The following is a 19,998-nucleotide window of genomic DNA, read 5'->3' as shown; positions in this document are numbered from 1 at the left end:
GAGTGCTGGGATTCTCAATGCTGAGCTGGCAAGAAGCTTCTTTCCCTTTCTGTGTCCCCATAAGTTTTTCTCTTCTGTCCCACCTCTGCTTGGAATGTCAATTTGGACTATGTGAGTTATCAGTGCGGCTGCTCTAGAGTTTTATGTCCTAGCTAATTCAGAAACTTTAGGATATTTTGAAACATGGCATTTTTATTCAAGGGTCTTTTCTAGGAATGCCAAAACTTAAATGGTGCTTTTGAAAACTTACCTGTTTACCAGTGATACAGGCCTTGTCCATGCTAGGCAAGTTTTGTGCTGCTAAACTGTATCCCCAGCCTCCTCTGAGACAGAAACTTTGAACTCATCTCTGTAGTAGTCCAGCTTCCTAAATAGCTGGTGTTACAGGCCCATGACACTAAGCACAGCTTAGGGGACCTTCTGAAACTGTAAAGTCATTTTGTGGTTAAAATGTATTGCCTATAATTAATTTTACTAATTATGTTTATTAATCTTCTGTATTTGAAAATGAGGGTCAGAAGCTGGGCATAGTAGCACATGTCTTTAATCCCAGTACTAGGGAAGCAGAGACAGGTGGATCTGTTTGTGAGTTTGAGGCCAGCCTGGTCTACATAGTGAGTTCCAGGTGAGCCACAGTTATATATACCTGGTCTCAGAAAACAAAATAAAAAAGAAGAATGAATGAGTGAATGAATGAATGAAAGAAAGAAAAAAGAGGATCAGGAGAGGGGAAATTTCACATGGAAGAATTGCTTACTTTGCCTTAAGTTTTACCTCCAAAGAAAGAGTGAAGAAATAGGCCAAAGGAAGAAATACATGTAAGTAAGCTTTACAATACGCTGTTGACTAAGTTGTATACATGGGCTATGTCTTTAGAGATCTGCAGTGCACAATCCAAGGGAAGGATTCCTTTGTATTTATAGTGTAAATCCTGATCATGTGAGCTCTGGTTATATCTGCAGGTTTGTGGATTAGGAGTCTGTGGGACTAAGAATAGAAAGAAGGTGGCTAGGATTCTTACTTCCTCTAGAATGGTGGTATGCATCTGTAATCCCAGCACTGTGTCCAGAAAAAAAAAAAAAAAATGCCTGTGTGGCTTTCCCCCCTTCTACCTGCAGAAATTTTTGGAAGAGAGAAATTTTAGTCTCCCCCTGCTGGCTATGAATGGCAAAAAAAAAGTAGAGTGTGTGTATTTGTATTTTTGGCTACTTTAGTGGGCTCTTTTCCTACCAGCCTTCTCCCCCTTCCAACTCAACACTAGGTAGGGGAGAAAGAAGGTTAGAGGGGAAAGGAGGCATCTGTATCATTAGACCACCTTCTGCTGACGGGGCATTGAATTCCTTAGGGCAGTATGATCTTTGTGGTCAGATTTCTTCTTCTTTCTCTTTGCTCACAACCACTTCACAAACCTCAGCAGCAAAGGAAGCAACAGCCTCCCCACCCTCTCAGGTCTCTGGCATTTTATACCCTCTTATGAGTCCCCAGAATTTCAAACTATCTGCAGCTAGCAGAACCCTATCCCTGTGAAAGCACAGACAGATCAACATTCAGTGGCTGTGGACAGTCTGAAGCAGTCACATGTCCCACACCAGGGATTAAAATGTAAACATAGTTACATAGCATTTCTATGTTTTTAAAGGAACAAAATCCTCAGAGTGTGTGTGTGTGTGTGTGTGTGTGTGTGTGTGTGTATGTGTTTATGATGTTGAAATACATATTGCATACAATTTACCATTTTCCACTCTTTCTGGAGGTTGGTTGTAGGGAGGCTCTGTAGCTCAGGCTAGCCTGGGGCTCAAAATTACATAGCTAAGCTGGCCTAGAACTTAAGATCTCCTTCTGCATCTTTAGTACTGTACTACCATGCCTGCATGAATCTTTTATTCATTCATTCATTCATTCATTCATTCATTAATTCATTCATTCGTGGGAGGGATGAGTGAGTGAAGATGTATGTGCAAATGTATAAGCATGTACTGCATGAGTTTGTGTTACATGCTTTCCAAGGAAGAGATGTGAGCATTTCTGATTTGGCTAGGATGACTGGCCAGTGAACCCCAGGGTTTCTCCTGTCCCTTCTTCCCCAGAGCCAGAATAACAAGTGCATACTAGTAAGCCTAGGTTTCCATGTGGGTTCTGAGTAGTGCCCCCAGACTTTGAGGAATCCATTGCAAATGTACAGCTCTGTGTCGTTGAACACAGTTGTGCTGTGTATCGTAGAGTGCGTTGTAAGGACTGGATTTCACATTCGAAATGCACTTCCTTGCAGCTTCACTGAGCAGCCTGCTGATCACACCCTTCCCATCTCCGAGCTCCTCTACATCCTCCTCCAGCAGTTACCAGCGCCGCTGGCTTCGAAGTCAGACCACGAGTTTGGAAAATGGCATCTTTCCAAGGAGGTGAGTTACTTGTTTCCTCTGGCTAAGGGAAGTGCTAGTATAAACAGCTTACAGAACGGACAGACTTATATCCTTGCCTGTGGTCAGGGCAAGAAGACCGGAAACCTTGTGATTAACCCCAACCTAGCCTGAAGTTTATGCATTAAATTGTTTAAGGAGATAGTAAATTAAAACTAAGTAGGCTGGCCTGGAATACAATCTGTAGCCCAGACGGGACACAGTCACCATCTTCTACTTCTGCTTCCTAAGGGATAGGATTATGAGTATGTTGACACTGTGCCCAGCTGCAGACCTATATTTTTATTTAGAAGATATTGGGGATGACTAGATAGCTATGCAATGTAGGTACTAAATTTGGTGATGATTTAAAGTGAATATGCTGTACAAGCAAGAAAAGGTTACCATGATTCCAGTATGATATTTGAGGCATAGTTCCTTTGTGGTACTTAAAGTCTTAGATTAAATAGGTGTGGATAAGAGTATACATAGCCTCAAGTTCCCTTCTACCTTGATCAGCTTGTTTTTGAACCTGAGGTTTATTCAGTTGTGTACAGAGCATACATTCGATGCCATGATAGTAGCATCCTGGCCCTTGTTTTTATATCTCAAAACATTTAAATGGAATTTTCACATCACTAAACTATTTGTGCCAATTAATTGAGTTTGTAAATTGCCTAGTAGTCACCGTGTTTGAGAGAATCTGTGACGATGACTCAACCATGTGCTTATGCTGAGGTATTCAATGACCAGTAGGGAAGATGACAGTAACAGGTGCCAAGGAAGATCAGTGCACGATACACACCATGAAGGCATGGAGTACAAAGGAACGGGATGGGGAAACACAGTGGTGGGGACTCAGGAGGAAGATTAGCTGAGCAGTGAGAGCTCGGGTCATCTCTTCTGTTCCTCTCACAGCCCTAGGGAGCATCATGGAAAGGTTGCAGCTGCTGCTTCACAGAGCCGCTGCTCTTTAGTGAGTGATGAAATCGTGGAGTCAGATGTGAGGGCAAGTCCTAGCTTTGTCCTCATCACACGTGTGCTAGAACATATTAACTGGGTTCTAGTGGCATATTCTCATGCACATTAGGATGGTAACAGGTTCAGCCGTGGCATTGTTAGGAGAATAAAACTAAATGAGTGAATCAAGTCAGACCATAGGTGATATAGGGCAAATAAAACATTGGCAGTGCATAGGTGTAAGCCTAGCACTTGGGAGATGGACTTAGGGCAAGCTTGTGTCCAAGGCCAGCCTGGGCTACAATTCGACACTGTCTCAGAAAAAAAAAAATTTTTTTTTTGGACTCTCGAGACGGGTAAAGGTACCTGTTGCCAAGCTTAATGACCAGAGTTTGATCTTAGGATCCATACAGTGGAAGAAGAGAGCCAGCTCTAGGACGTTTCCCTGTGACTTCCAGATATGTGCGTAGCATATGTTTGCAAACCACATACACATACAAAATCTAAAAAAGAAAATTTTTTTGAGACATGGTCTCTACATAGCCCTGGCTCTCCTGGAACTCATTATGTAGACCAGGCTGGGCTGGAATTCAACCGAGAACCACCTGCCTTTGCGTCTCGAGCGCTGGGATTAAGGGTGTGTGCCACCATGCCCAGCACCTTTTTCAACTGCAGATATACTATTGGCCAATGGGACTTATCTGCCACTGTCATTGCTCTCGTGGGTATCAGTATGGCGGCGTCTGTGAAGGTCATGTTATCTCCATCCTGGCTGCCATCCTGCAGCTTCTGCAGTGGGAAGAGATGGATGCAGAAGGCTGCCATGGGACTGCTCTCTGGTGCAAATGCTTTTTCATTCCTTCAGATTTATGTCTGAAGCTGTCTGCAGTATTTCCAAGCCTATGCCCCTGAAATCCCAAAAGCAAATTGAAGGGAGACCTGCGCTGGGAACTGTGAGTCCTTACTGAGCCTCCACCTAAATAAGTGCCTTACCTTCAGAAAGCCTGGCCACATAGTCAGGTCTGCTGCATAATTAATGGGACCAGTGCGATGTATGTGAAAATGCAAGGCCCCTACTCAAAAGGCAAGAAGAATGCTAGTAAAGGTGATAAAATGTAAAGCTCATGTTTAAAAAAATCTTACTTAAAATACAGTAGTGGTGTATGTGAATAACAACATAACACAAATCCTGAAATTAACATCTTTGTGTTATAATTTAATATAGAACAAAACAGTATTATGATTCACCCTAAGCCTTTTTTTCTAAGATTGATGTCCCACTGTGCTGTCCTGACTATGCAGAAGAGGAGGCACAGCGATCAGTGTACTGTGTCGCAGCCTGTTTTGTAGGAACGTGCAGTTGAGGGGTCCAGTAGCCTCCCTCTGCTAGTGATTGCTCCCTTTTAGGAAGTATGTGGTCTAGAAATTGAGTTTCCTCCCTCTGTTCATTCCCATTCTCTGCTCTGGGGCTGACACTGACCTGGAGCCTGGAGTTCTGGTACACGGTGCCTCTCACAGCTGAGTGCTGGGGTTGCTGATCCACACCACCACTAGAACAGAACTCCGACATCAAAACCTTCTGGCTTTGAAAGGAAGTAGTCCCGTGGTGGTTTACACCTTCAACTTCAACACTCAGGGAGCAGAGACAGATGTATGTGTAGCAAGTTTCAAGCCAGCCAGGGATACATGATGAGACCATATTTAAAAAAAGAAAAGTAAATTTTAATTTTAATATAAATAAGTAGAGTATTCTTCTTGAAGAGAGTTACATGTAGCTAAGCATGATATAAACCCTAAAGGCTGGTTCCACTCTGACTTCAAGCTACTTCATTGTGCTAGATGGCAAGCTTGGGGTATTGGACACCTATTTGTATCCTGCAGCTAGTAATAGTTCTGCTACCTGTGGGGACAGAGGAACCTCAGGCATTTCATCCCTTAGGGAAAACCATCCAAATTCCAAAGGACCCAAACATGGAGACATGCCCCTTGCAAGCCTTTTAGTTATTAAATTGAGCAAAGTTGCCAGTGGTACATTATTAGACTTTCATAGGTTCAATGTTAGTTAAAATCTGACCTCAACAATAATTGTGCTTGGCAGCTCTGATATCAATTATAGTTTATCCATATGTACTAAAATGATGATAGTTTTTACTTTGAGTGATTATGACTTTGAGATACTTACATATATCAATATATTCTTAAGTGTAACAAAACACAACTTCATTTGTTTATCTAGCCCTGTAGTCCACAGTAGCTGACTCACAGTCCTTCTGCCTCACTCTCATGTGCTAGGGTGTGGACTACCATGCCTCCTCTGCTTGACTTCTCTGTATGGAAAAGACTTAAGTGTGTAGCCATGGTTGTTTTGCATGTGTGTGTGCATGCGCATGTTGAAACTCCCTGACTGACCTGAGTGCTCTGGATCTTCCCCCTGCTGCATCCATCACAGCATCTGTCAGCGTGCACTAGAGCTGCTGGCTGAGCCTCTGCTCACTGTTGATTCCCAGCAGCCAGACTGGTGAAGGCGACATTCTGGTTATAACTCTAGAATCATTCCCAGGGTCTTCTGTCCCCAGGCAAGCACTGCTTCCGATTCTGTACTTAAAAACAGCTTGAGATCATACCTGAACCTGAAAAGAGTGTGAAAAAGTATCTGGCTGTACAGTTGGAGTCTTTGAAACATTCTCAAGCATTCTTTGTTGTGGAATAATACTTAAAAAGATAATTAGGATACTCTATGACCTGATTTGTTTCGGTGCGGACAGTTGATCCAGGACTAGACTGAAGTCCAGTGGCTTTAGATGTCAGTAGAGATGTGTGATAGACAGTAAGATCTAGTCTCTTTACAACTAGGGAAGTTTTCCAGCAATTCAGCAGGTGGCACTCTCCACTATGATAAAACTGATAGCTGAGTTGACCATTGTTTAGAGGGTAGAGAAGGAAATGAATAAGATAGCCCAGTGTTGATCAGTTTGAGTATGAAAGTCCGTCCACCTTAGCTTGAGGAGGAATGGAATGATACATGTGACTTACTTTTGAGAAAGTAGAGAAATAGAACACTCAGCAAAGAGACAAGCTTTTACATTATCACACTGAAGAATATTTTGTTATTTTTGTTTGTTTTTGAAACAGGTTCTTACTATCCCAAGCTGTCCTTGGACTTGAGTTCAAACATATATCCTCAGGCTGTCTATCTCAGCCTCTTGAGTTGGTGGGATTGCAGATGTGCACCACCACACCTGGCTAGAATTTCTATATGCAGAACAGAAATAAACTGGGGCATAGGAACAAGGAACAAGCTTAATACAGGGACTTTACAACCAAGAGTAGGAGCCTTTTTGAATCTCGGGTCACTTTCTGTGTGAAAATTTGCGACAGTCCGCATGATTCTTCAGGCCTTTTCTGGTCACCAGGATCTGCAGATTTCTCAGTGAAAAGAGTTGGTGGTTTGTAAGGATATTTGGTGTGTTTTCATGGCACCTGCAGATCAGGAGCGACCTCATCACTCACACCCTCATCCCAGACCTGGAGGGATGTTGAAGAGAGCAGAAACATTCGCTTCAGAGCCTAGAGCAAGAGCAAGAAGCTCACCTCCCTTCTTTTATGCATAGCTTTCCCAACCGTGCAGCTTTGGGTGTATGTCAGTCAGTGTCAGTAAAAACGCGTGTGCTAGTGAAATCAGATATAGCCTAAAACTTACAGGACACTGCACACTGTGAATCAAGCCTTAAAATGGTACATTTGGTGACAAAGAAAGTGTGCCGCATGCTGCAGTGTGGCAGGCCAGTTGTACTCATTTGCAGTGTACCGTGTCCTTTACTTTATTGTAGAACAAGACAATTTTTTTAAAATTTTCCCTCTTGCTGTTTGTAGCTCCGTGGTAGCTCTCCTGACTCTTCCTAGCATTTAAATAAGAGTCGTGGCTAAACTGTAATTGTATTAGTCCTAAGATGGATGTTAAGAATCTATTGGCTCTGTAATTCTTTACTACAGAAGCAGTCTTTTGACTATATCAGAAGAGAGTTGAGCCTTTCTGCCTAGTGGATTTCCCAGAGTGCTCAGTCAGTTAATCACATGGCTTCATTAGAGCATTAGAGGAGTTACTTCATCTGCTGGTTTTAATAGCCTTGGGGGCGGTGCCAGTGAGTGTTGAAGCATGAATATTCCACAGGACCCATCTTCTGAGTCTCTCATTTGTTCTTATCTATGAACAAAAACAAGGGCCTGTGTTGTGTTTGTTTCTTTTATATCCTAGGGCACACATTTGCCAGAGAGCACTGGAGACATGAGAGGACAACTTTGAGGAGTCAGTTCTTGCCTTCCGCCTTGTTGAGGCAGGGTTTCTCTTATTTCTCCTGTGTCGTATGCTAGGCTAGCAGGCCTGTGAGTGTTCCACCACCAATTATTCTGTCCTTGCCTCTCATCTCACAGTGGGAATGCTGGGATCGAGGTTGTGTGCTGCCACATTGATCTTTTCAGTGAATCTCGGAGATGGAGCTCAGGTGACTGGGCTTGTGCAATGCAGTAAAGACATTTATCCCCTGAGAGCCTCTCTAGCTAGAACCTGTGTTTTGATTAAACCAGTGTCTCCTACTCCTAAATGCAATTAAAAGGGTGAGAGTCAAATGTTTAAACTGCCACTGACTTTCGTCTGAGCTCCTTCGGATGGTAAGATGGGAGTGTGTAAGATGTGTAATGGTAAGTGTTATCCTCCTGGTTTTCCTGATAAGTACTAAGAGAAGAGTCTGAGGTAGATGGCTGGCCCCTGAGCTCTCACTATCCTGTATGAGCATCCTGAGTAGCACCCCATGACAAGACCGCTTACCTCTAGTGACTCACAGATGATGCATGGCCACTTTTCAAACCTAATTTTCCTCCAGGTCAACAGATGAAACATTTAGCTTGGCTGAAGAAACCTGTAGCTCTAATCCATCCATAGTTAGACGGAAGAAAATTGCCATCAGTATCATCTTTTCCTTGTGTGAGAGAGAGGCCGCACAGCGGGATTTCCAGGACTTCTTTTTCTCCCACTTCCCCCTGTTTGAATCTCACATGAACAGGCTGAAGAGTGCAATTGAAAAGGTAAGAGTCTCTTACTCTTGCTTCCTCTTGTTCTCTCTTGCCCCTTGATCCCTTCTCTCCCCATTTCCTTCTTCCACTTTTCTCCACGTGCTCATGGCTGGCCTCTACTCTATTCCTTTACTCCTCTACCTCTCTCTCTCTCTCTCTCTCTCTCTCTCTCTCTCTCTCTCTCTCTCTCTGCCCAACTGCCCTCGTCTGCTTTATTTTTTTAAGATTTATTTATTTATTTATTATATGTAAGTACACTGTAGCTGTCTTCAGACACACCAGAAGAGGGCATCAGATCTCATTATTGATGGTTGTGAGCCACCATGTGGTTGCTGGGATTTGAACTCAGGACCTTTGGAAGAGCAGTTGTTGCTCTTAACTACTGAGCCATCTCTCCAGCCCCCTATTATCCTCTTAACTCCCCTCCCCATCCCCCGAATAAACTCTATTAAAAGAAAGAAAGAAAGAAAAGAAAAAAAAAGTTAAGGGATGGGGGTGCAAAGTCCTGAGGCCAAGTCCAGGCAATGAAAGGTAACACAATTGTGACTTACTGGCAAATAGGGGAGGGGTTTGCAGTTTAAAATGGCACATTATGTGGGAGCTGGCCTGCATAAGGAGGTTAAAACATGTCCTGCTATGATGACCCTCAGGATTTTAAAGGCTGGAGACCAGGGTGCTGTAGGGAAGAACGTTACTGCTTTTTTTTTTTTTTTTTTTTTTGCCGCTCCCCCTCCCCCAAGTTACTGCTTTTTGATAAGGGGAAATGTCATTACAGTCAGGGTTTTAAATATATTATAGCATCATTGTTCATTAATGAGTCAGCAGGTCAGTCATAGAGGAGTTTCTTCTTAGAGAGTAACGTGGCTCTCTCTCTTCCATGAAGGCCATGATCTCCTGTAGGAAGATCTCTGAATCAAGTCTCCGTGTCCAGTTTTATGTGAGCCGTCTGATGGAAGCCCTGGGAGAATTCAGGTAAAGTTCAAGGTTTGAAAAGACAACAGGAAGTGAAGAGCAGTGGTATGGCCAGCTGCCACGAGGCTCTGTCTTAAAGAATTGGGGACTGGCAATGTTTAGTCATCTTAGTGACCCTGTCCCATGAGAGCAGGGTAAGTAAAGCCAAGCATTTGAGTAATCCTCACTGTGCCTGATGGCTTTTTTTTTTTTTAGATTTATTCATTTATTATATATAAGTACACTGTAGTTGTTTTCAGACACACCAGAAGAGGACATCGGATCCCTTTTCAGATGGTTGTGAGCCACCATGTGGTTGCTGGGAATTGAACTCAGGACCTCTGGAAGAGCAGTCGGTGCTCTTAACCACTGAGCCATCTCTCCAGCCCTGCCTGATGGTTCTTAATGGGATTAGTTTTTTTGTTTGTTGTGTTCTTGGGGTGGGGGTTGTCTTGTTTTGTGTTAATTTTGAGAATGGGTCTCACTGTATAGTCCTGGCCGGCCTGGAATTGCCTATTAGACTGAGCTGGCTTCAAACTCAGAGACCTTCCTGCCTCTGCCTCCTGACTGCTGGGATTAAGGTGTGCATTACCACATCTGGCTTAATGGGATTATTTTCATCACAATGAACCAAAAACTAATATTTAAGATGTCTTGTAATCAGTTCCATGATCTTATGTCTGTTGTCCCATAAACTTCAAAGGCAAAGCCTTTTTACCATTTGTACAAATGTTAAAACTTGGGTTCAAGGACCCTGCCTGTGCCCTGAGCACATGGAGAAAATATGTACATGTCCTGGAATCCTAGCTCTCATTTGTCAGGGCTCGTGTAGTGCACACGTGTGCCTGCGGTACACGTCCTAGTCTGGATTGTGTGACGCCTTTTCTCTGACTCCGTAAGCAGTTTCTAACCGATCTAGGGCTCTACCAATCATTAGTGAGCCCTGGTTTCCTCTACTCCTTGCCCACAGAGTGTGGTTAGCGGGGCGATCTGCTGTCAGATGGGGTTTGTCCCCACTGCGCTCATCTGAGTCTCTTACCAGAGAATGGAATCTCACTGTGAAGCACTGTGCCAAATAGCTGAGGGGTTAGAAAATCACAGTTCCTAGAACGCTGGGACATATTTTGCTGGTGAGCTCAATGCTGCTAGAAGCAAAATCGCTACTGTTTCTGCCCTCCAGCTATAGATAAGGAACTGTGTAGGTCGTTTCATTTGATGAATGCCTTGAAGGTGTTGAGTAGGCCATCTCCAGTGAGAGCAGCACTGGATTGTCATGTCGTCCTGCCTGGTCCCATTCAAAGCTGACTTCTGCTTGAGAGTCTGGATGCTAATCTAATCAGACTAATCTTTCAAAGGTGAAAACCTGAATATAAAAACCAAAGACTGTGCATATAGAAGAGTTTTATACTTTGACAGTGAGCCCTCCCAGAAACAGACAAAATAGTGTACTGGTATTTAGAGATATGAATTCTGTTTTATTTTCAAGACACATTTTCAGTGCATAGCTCTGGCCATCCTGGAACTCAGTATGTAAAGCAAGCTGGTCTTGAACTCACAGAGATCCACCTGCTTCTGCCCCCCAAATGCTGGGATTAAAGGTGCATGTCACCACATCCAGCTGAGACATGAATTTTATAGGTAAATCCTAGACCTTGCTACTGTAATCATCTTCAGTGCTACTGTTCTTTTTTTTTTTTTTTTTTGGTTCTTTTTTTCGGAGCTGGGGACCGAACCCAGGGCCTTGCGCTTCCTAGGCAAGCGCTCTACCACTGAGCTAAATCCCCAACCCTCAGTGCTACCGTTCTTATAGATATGTTTTTAAGTGAAATAGAATGATATCACTCTCACGTTGGTAGACTGCTGTTGTTACATACCTATATGCACAAATATATAAACGCGCTTGCTGAATTTGCTCTGTGTAAATGCTTTCAGGGATGAGCACTCTGCACTGGACAAACAATAAGGACGCTCATCCCTAGAAGAGGAGACTCATTCTCCCTCTCTCAACAGTCTCTAGTTGCCTGTGGTGTTTAGTTTCAGGTGGACCCCAGGATAAACTTCCCCCTTTAGAGTTAATGTGCCCGTGGAGATTGCCGTTGTTCTGCTTTTGTTTATGCAGCCATTTCTAGAAGAGACTATTCACTGTTCCTGATGGTTGGGCACTTGCAGTCTTTCCATTCCCTCTTCCATAATGTTCCCAGAGCCACGGGCGGGGAGCTGTGATGTGACTTATTCACTGGGGATGGGATCCCCAGCATCTTTTGATCTCTGCATCGTCCAGTTATGGAGTCATAGCTTCTTAACTCAGTAAATACTATCTTTGGAAGCGTGAAGTTTTCTGTTTCCTGTTTTTGCCAGGGTAGGTTTGTGCTCTGTCCTGATCCCTTTGGATACACAGCTACATAGTCTAGTCCAAGTATGCCTGCTCAGTCTTGATTTGGGAGAGATTGTGTTATTCATTCAGGGCTGAATTTCCTTTTTATCCCATGGAGAGTCTGAGTACATTTTTACACCTGGAAAAACATATTTGAGCCATGCAGCTTCTAACAGAGACTGCCCTGCCTGGGTCCCCATCCTAATCTCAGCGTGAAGTATGTGTGCATCCACACTGGAGGCTGGCATGTTAGTGAGGAAGAGCCATTGCGTAGCTTCTTGTCTAGAACCAGATGGGCATTTGGTTTAGAAAGCCAGCATGATAGTTAACTGAACTCAATAGAATTGAGTCACCTAGCAATCTCATTTTCAATATAGCATGCGCCTTCTTTGTCCTGCATGTCTGTGTGTGCCCCATGCACCAAATTCTAGGTAGACTTACTATGTCGCTGTAGCTGCCTCACACTCAGAGTTCTCCTGCCTCTCTCTCAAGTGTTTTGACTGCTGGTACGCCCAGCTCTTGATCTGTATTTCTTTACCTAAGAGTGCTGTGTGGATATAACTCAGTGGCTGAGTGCTTGTCTAGCTTGCCAAAAGACCGGGATTTGACTCTCAGTACCACAAAAGCAAAGTAACTAGCATCTAAAAAGGACTGTATGGTACCCCTATAAACCTGTACAGTCTTAAGTTTTTGTATAAAATATTTCAAATAAATTTTAAAAATGGTTATAAATTCTGGATAGGGACATTGAATTTTTTTTTTTTTTTTTTTGTTCTTTTTTTCGGAGCTGGGGACCGAACCCAGGGCCTTGCGCTTCCTAGGCAAGCGCTCTACCACTGAGCTAAATCCCCAACCCCGACATTGAATTTTTTAACCCTTTGTATTGTGTGTGTGTGTGTGTGTGTGTGTGTGTGTGTGTGTGTGTGTGTGTGCAGTGTTTGGGACCAAGCCCAGAGCTGTGTGCATGATAAGCTGGTACAATATCACTGAGCTTCATCCTCACACATTATTTTCTAAATGAATGTTTTTATGTTAGGGATGGTGTGCTTTTTCTCTTAAGGGTTTCTACACTGCCACCTAACTTTGCCACTCTCCTGCAGAAGCACTCATAGATAATGTGTAAATAAACATTCCTGGGTTCCAATGAAACTTTATTTATAAAAATGGTAGCAATCAGACTTGTGTGAGTTGTAGTTTGCCCACTTGTGTTCATTTATTTTTCAATTCCTTAGGGAGTGCATAGATCCACATTACAGTGTTCAGCTTTATATTGTGACACTAAGATACCCACAGTAACTACTTACTACACTCTGTCCCTTCTCTCCTGTAGAGGGACTATCTGGAACTTATATTCTGTTCCAAGGATAGCTGAACCAGTGTGGCTTACCATGATGTCCAACACCTTGGAAAAAAACCAACTCTGCCAGCGCTTTCTCAAGGAATTTATACTTCTGATTGAACAGGTCAACAAAAACCAGTAAGTAAACCCTCTTGAGACTTGCAGACCAATCCTGGGCCAGTGCATGTTCTGTGCAAGATATGCCTTATCCTGTATTTGACTAATCTGGGTATGCTTTTGTCTGTTTTCCCAAGGTTTTTCGCTGCCTTACTGACTGCGGTGTTAACCTACCACCTGGCCTGGGTACCAACTGTCATGCCTGTTGACCATCCTCCCATTAAAACCTTCTCGGAGAAGCGCACCTCTCAGTCAGTGAACATGCTGGCCAAAACACATCCATATAATCCTCTCTGGGCACAGCTGGGTTAGTACCTATTTGACTGGCTTTCTAACCAAGTCACACAAAGATTTTCTCTTGTAGGAATAAGATAAGCCCACAGATCTAACTGGCAGGCTCCTCTCCTCATCCCTTTTCCTTGCTGGCTACTTTGTTCTGCTTTCTTGAGACCTTGTAGGTAAACTGAGTCCTCCAGATGCACAGAGTCTATTCAGCCTATGATGGTTTAACTACTGACTGTTTGGGCAGATAATTTTTTGTGGTCAAGTTATGATAGGACAGGGGAGGGCTGTCTTCTAGGTCATTCAGCCATATCCCTGGCCTCCATTCATTAGATGCTAGTATAACCCCTGTCTTCCTAGAGTTGTAACCATCAAAATGTCTCCAAATTTTGTCAAATGTCAGTGGGAAGAGGAGCAAGAAAAGGAGTGAGAGCTGTTGATGGAGTGGCTAGGGAGAGAAGACCAGAGGAAAGTGGCACACTTACATGTCACTACCGCTCTGACTGTGCCATAGATCCGATGTCTCATCTGTCACTTGGTCCTTGCACTTGATGGTAGCATTACTTCCTCAACCCATATGTGTAGGCATGGTATAGTGATCTAACTCTGCATGGGTGAGCCTAGGGTTACATAGCTGGGTTTATGAGGCCTTGTTCTCAGCAAGCATTAGAATGACACACGGTATGATCACGTGACATCTGTCCCACCCATGTGCTAGAACTCAGAGTTGAATCATAGCTATTAAGGCTCCGCAGTCAGCTGCCTGGTGGACAAGATTGATCCTTGGTCAGGTCTTTTGAAAACACCCTAGTGCTTGGCTAAGAGTGTGCAAGGAGTGTGGGCGCCAGAGGCCTATTGTTCCTTGGTTTCGGAAGGCAGTCACTTAGCATTCCTGTGCCCTTCTTTTTGTTTGTTAACTGTAGGGTCTGGGAATTTGTATGTTGCCAGATAAGCCCTGTGCACACATGTCAGATGGGAGGGCCAGGACTTGTGTTCACTGTGATGTGCAGTCACTTGCATCAAGCACCATTGCTCTGGAGGCTGCTCCTGAGTCTACATCATGGGGCATTATGGAGAGAGAAGCTTTACTTGTAGGAATTCCAAACGGTAATTGCCAGGGAAAGCACTGTAGCCTAAAACAGTGTTTCAGAAGCTGTAATGAAGGCTGACACCACAGCACAAGCTTTGTTGTTAGTGCCTTGCACACATACTCACAGATAAGTGAGATTCTCACTCCTACCTGTCAGGGTCGCCCTTACTTTATAGCAATAAAAGTACTTTCTTGTCCTTGTGCCCACAAGACACAAAAGAAGATATAAATCTCATAGGGTAAGTAATAGGTGTGTCTTTAATGAATTAACAAAAGAATTTGTGGATAGTAAAACCATGTTAGATTGCAAGTGACTACACATGATTGTAATCCTAGGACTTGGGAGACTGAGGCAGGAGGATTAAAGTCATCTAGCCTGGGCTCTGTAATGAAGGTTCAAAAAAAAAAAAAAAGACAGTGCTTTATATTTTGATACTTGGTACAATGAACAGTCCTGAACTCGCCACCTCACTCAGGGCTGAGTAGCCCTGAGAACATATGTTGTTGTTCTCATTTGGGGAAGATAATTTTTTACAGTGTAGTATTTACTGCTGGAGGGGAACAGGCTGGACATTAAGGAAATACAGTGTGTCCTGCTGCAGAGTTGATTTCCAAACAGTGGTGATTAAGCAGCATGCATTTAATTAGACAAATGCATTTAGATGTCGGCATGCTTCTCCTGCGGGATTGAGCTAAGTAGGAAACACAGACTCCTTGTGTTCAGCCTAATAAGGCACAATCCCTTCCTGTGGGCTTGCTTGTTGCTTTTCATTGGAGACCATATTCCCCTGTGGGCCTTCAGTCCGCTTCCTGAGAAGTCCCTCTGGGGACAGGGTGTTGGTCAGAGTAGTTTCGGGAAGGAATGAAGCCTTGCTGAAGCCTTGCACAGAGAAGGTATCTGACAGCCTTATAAAGACAAGTGTGAGTGACTGAGTCTCCACGATCACAAATGGTGAAAGCATTTCCATGATTAGATGGAGATTGTACTTAAATTATGGTTATTTTCTGTGTGCCACAGTAGGCAAGAAAATGTAAGCTCTGGGGGCTAAACAGCAATGCAGATGTGATTTTAATTTGGTTTCCTAAGTAATAAAAATGGTTCGTTCTATCGAGGATGATTTCAGCATTACTGAGGGCTCATCAGGAGGATAGTGTGCACTTCTGTTCCTACCTGTGTGGAGTCTCAGCCTCTGAGCAGAGGAGCCCAGCTGCAGTCTCTTCACACCCAAGGAACTGCTCCTAGGGGTGCAGTGATCTGGTGCCTTTGTCCCATGGGCACCATGCACAAGGATTCCTTCCACATTAGGGATACCACCCACCAGTGGACTGTGGAAGCCAGTAGTGGGTTGGAAAAGTATTTAAACAGGATAGTCAGATAGAAACAGAAGGACTCGCACACAGGATCTGTAAAATGTGAGTTTTAGGGTGTGGAGGTGTCTGTCGTTGTAGGTGAGAAACTGTGCTTGTGGTGAGTGAGTTTTCTCCTGCTGCCTTCAAGATGCCCTTTTTGCCTTTGGCTTTTGACAGTTCAGCTTTAGGGTGTCTACTTTTACTTTTACTGGGGTTTTCCTTGGGTTTTCATAATTGAAGTTAATTGACCTTCTTGGATGAACAGACCTATGTCACTCATAAAGTTTTGCTTTTGGGGAGTCCTTGATTTAAAATCTATTTCTGCTCCTGTCTCTCTCCCTCCTCTTCCCAGAATCCCTACTGTGTGCATAGGACCATGCCTGAAGGAGCCCACAGACACAGGGCAGTCTACATCATTCATCTTTCCTCTTGTTTCTCCTCCTCAGAACAGGCAATCCCACTTGACCCGTTTTAAACATGCTATCTCTTTTTCTCCACCCTGATGAGCTCTGCTCTTCATCAGAGTCTGACGATTACATGAACATCAGACTTGGCTGTCACAAACATGGTACTTCTCATATTTCAGACACTTGTGAGGTCTCCATTGTGTAGACAAGGAAAGAAACTCTTCAGGAGGGTGTGTTTCACAGCATAATCTTTTGTTTGCAACAGTTAGTTATTTTCTGGCCAAAAATAAAAGGTAATAAGTACTTGTAAATCTGATCCAATAAGAAAGCATACATCTGTTTCCCCTCAGATAACCATAGAAAATATTGCCCACATTGATTTTGATGGTAACTATTATCTAGTTTTACCTGACCTTTACCATGACTTTTCATTCTTTGGGTGTGTTTGTGCGTGCGTGCGTGCGCACAGACCTGTGCAGGTGCATATAACCATGTCAGTACTGTTGCCGTCTGCCTTGTTCCCTTGAGAAGGGCTTTCTCACTGAATCTGGAATTAATTCTCTGTTCCTCAGCAGTTTGGATACAAGCACATGTGACTACACCTGGCTTCCTGTGGACACTGGGAAGTGAACCTAGGACCTCAGGCTTGTAGTCACTCTTACTGAATTATGTCCCCAACCTTTACTCAGCAATGTCTTCCCTTGTTATCCATTTCATTCACAAATATAATGTATTCTTTTCTAAGGACTCCCCATTTTCCATTTTTATGGAGGATTTTGAACCCTTCCTCTGTGTAAAGAACTTTGTGCTTCTTTTCTAGTTTTGATGCTGTGAGCTAGCTACACGAATAACCCTTCTTCCTGATTGGTGAAGCCCTATTTATGTACAAAGTCATAGACTGTGCTACTCCAACACTTAGAAAATTAATTTAAAATATATATCAAAATACATAAGGTTCAAGCCACCTGATAAAATTGTTACATCTGTTTATTTTTCTTTGACGTGGGAAGTGTTGCTTGTTTGTTTCATTCTTGAGACAGAGTCACTGTTTGTAGTCTAGGCTGGCCTGGAATTCACTGTATAGCCTGTGCTGGTCTTGAACTCACGATCCTCTTTCCTCAGCGTCCGTAGTAACTGGGATCATAGGCCCACACCACTAGGACCAGCTTGTATGTGATAATACACCAAAGCTGCTGTCACAGAAACACCCCTGAATTCTGAAGTGACTGTGATGTGCTGAAGCTTGGGGAGATAGGATCAGAAAGAAGGCATAGCATTAGCCTGTACCGAGGGCGGTTTTCTCAGGCCAAACCATAGCATCTTACCACACTTCTCAGCTTTCTCTTAAAGTCTAGAATGTCTTCTCAGATGCTAAGGATCCTTTAGCCTTCAGTCCTGTCCTTTTATAGAGGAAAGTGTTTGTTATCATTTCTGTCCTGCTCTTCAAATGTTTTTGGAAGCTGTGTAGTAGGGGAAACTCTGTGAAGGACAAACTTCCTTATGGTTCCCTAGAGAGAAAACTTCCTGCTCGTTCTCACAGTCTCTCTCGACCTCAGTCCACTAATTTTAGTTGTCTCTAACCTGTGGCTTCCTGCGTCTCTACGGGTGCATTCCTCAGCTGAGTCTTGACGTCCCAAGTTCTTCTTTGTACCCATCACATAGCCTGTCGTCTGTGCAGCACACATGCCAGCGTTGGTGGCTTACAACTCTGGCTCAGTTGTATAAGGATGTAGTTTTCGCTCTTAGTAAACTAAGTGCATACCCAGTCAGTAAGCATTGGCTGTCTATCTTACCACTACAATCAAATGATTGAGCTTGATGACTTAGTAGTTAGGTACCAGTACTTTTTAAAAATGTGTTCTTTGAGAGTTTTGCATGTTTTGATCATACTCCCCTTCCCTCCCCCAGCGCTTCCAGATCTACCCCCTTCCCCACCTAACCTTGTGCCCTTTGAATTTTATTTTTAAAGCCCATGAAGATCAATTTGTATTGCCCAAATATTCTTGGGCAATTCTTGGGTGTTGCCCTGGAGTTTGGTTGGTTGACTTACCAGGGGCAATACTAAGAGAGGACTATCTCTTCTTTTCCCAGAAGCTAACAGTTACCCATAGCTCCATAGCTGGGGTGGGATTTTATCGAAATTTCCATTGTCATACTGGAATTTCATTTGTCAAGACTACTGTTAGTTCATTTGTGCAGCTGCCTGTCCCACTGTGTCCACAAGACACTGTGTAGTCATCCACTGCCCCTGGCTCTGAAATTCTTTCTGTTCCCTCTTCTACAGTGATCCTTGAGAAGAGGAGGGCACAGTATTTGTGCTCCGTTTAGGGAGAGCATTTTTGCCATCTTTTATCTTCTGTACCTTGGGCAGGTGTGGGTTTCTATGCTAATAACCATACGCAATAGATAGAAGCTTCTCAGATGAGGCTTAGAAGATGCACTGGTCTATGGGAGCGACCGTAAGTCATTAGGAATACTGTGCCCATTTAGAGAAGCACAGTAGCAGGCTCTCTCCACAGCCTGTGACCTGTCCAGACATAGGTTCTTGGCTCCATAATTATGCTGGGTATGAGTTGTATCTTGTGGAATAGGACCTAACTCCAAGCAATGAGTGATTAGTTTCTCCCATGATAATTGTACCACTGTTACACCAGAGGTCATGTTTTACCAAGCCAGCTGTCTTTGTATCTCATAGGACTCTCGGTTGGATCTGACTGAGATTCCTTTCCCCTCTAGCATTCACAGCACCTTCCAGTACTGTAAAAGCTAGCCAGCTAGGGCCATAGCTTCCAGGTAAGCATCAGCTAAGTTCTCTATGTGGTATCTTCAGCAATAGCATCTTACTCTGAAAGTCTAGAGGGTAACTAACAGTATTGGCAATAGCCTGTAATGTTTGGGGTGGCAGGGGCTGGGGTCTATAGAATCTCATCAGCCAACAACTCTAAAGAAATAGCCCATTCCTGGCTCCGGAATTTTTATTTGATAGCTTGTATCTGATAGGAACACTGTTGCCCTATTGTAGGTAACTAATTTCACGAGAGAGAGAGAGAGAGAGAGAGAGAGAGAGAGAGAGAGAGAGAGAGAGAATGAATATGAATATGTGAGTGAGTGTGTGTGAGAGAGTAAGCTTCTACAGTATTTGGTCTCCACAGGACTTTTTAAAAAGGCCTTTAGTTATTTTTCCCAATGTTCCCTCTCTACCTTGCCCTTTGTTCCCCACCCCCAATTTATCCTTCTCTGTTCTGTTGCTGCCTTTAACTCTATGTCAGTGTGTTCTATAATCTTTCACTTTTCACACTGAACACAAAGCTGGCTCATCAGCCCATTTTGACCAGCTTATCAGAGCATAACTAAGACAACATTTTGTGTCCTGTAGAATTTTTATATTCTATAAAATAAAGAAAAATTCCAGGTTTATTATTCATAACTAGATACTTTTTTCTTATAAACTGAGTTTACTTAGAGTCAATCATTCTACGAAGAGAATCCTATACATACTAACCTCATTAAGTGTTTTTAATTGATTTACTTCTTATCAGTTTGGAAATTCTTGAATTTGCATTTTACCCTTAAGGTTTACTATCCTGGGATTTTTCTTTTATTTTTAATTATGTGTGTGTGCTTTTGCATCAGGCTAGTGCAAGTATCTGAGGAGATCAGAA

At 43.3% G+C, this 19,998-nt stretch overlaps 1 protein-coding gene across 4 annotated transcripts in view; it reads left to right on the top strand.

Annotated features, from left to right (window-relative positions):
- Fnip2 (folliculin interacting protein 2) overlaps positions 1-19,998 on the top strand; it is a 111,765-nt gene that overhangs the window by 65,558 nt on the left and 26,209 nt on the right. For all 4 annotated transcript variants that reach the window (XM_008761100.4, XM_008761099.4, XM_008761101.4 and 1 more), the window contains 5 exons: positions 2,270-2,399; positions 8,237-8,438; positions 9,310-9,398; positions 13,082-13,228; positions 13,345-13,514. In XM_008761100.4, the coding sequence (XP_008759322.1) occupies positions 2,270-2,399; positions 8,237-8,438; positions 9,310-9,398; positions 13,082-13,228; positions 13,345-13,514 (738 nt within the window). The remainder of the gene's footprint in view (positions 1-2,269; positions 2,400-8,236; positions 8,439-9,309; positions 9,399-13,081; positions 13,229-13,344; positions 13,515-19,998) is intronic.

The sequence above is a fragment of the Rattus norvegicus genome, chromosome 2, assembly GCF_036323735.1.
Source record: "Rattus norvegicus strain BN/NHsdMcwi chromosome 2, GRCr8, whole genome shotgun sequence".
NCBI lineage: Eukaryota > Metazoa > Chordata > Mammalia > Rodentia > Muridae > Rattus > Rattus norvegicus.
This window is presented reverse-complemented; position numbering and strand designations above follow the sequence as displayed.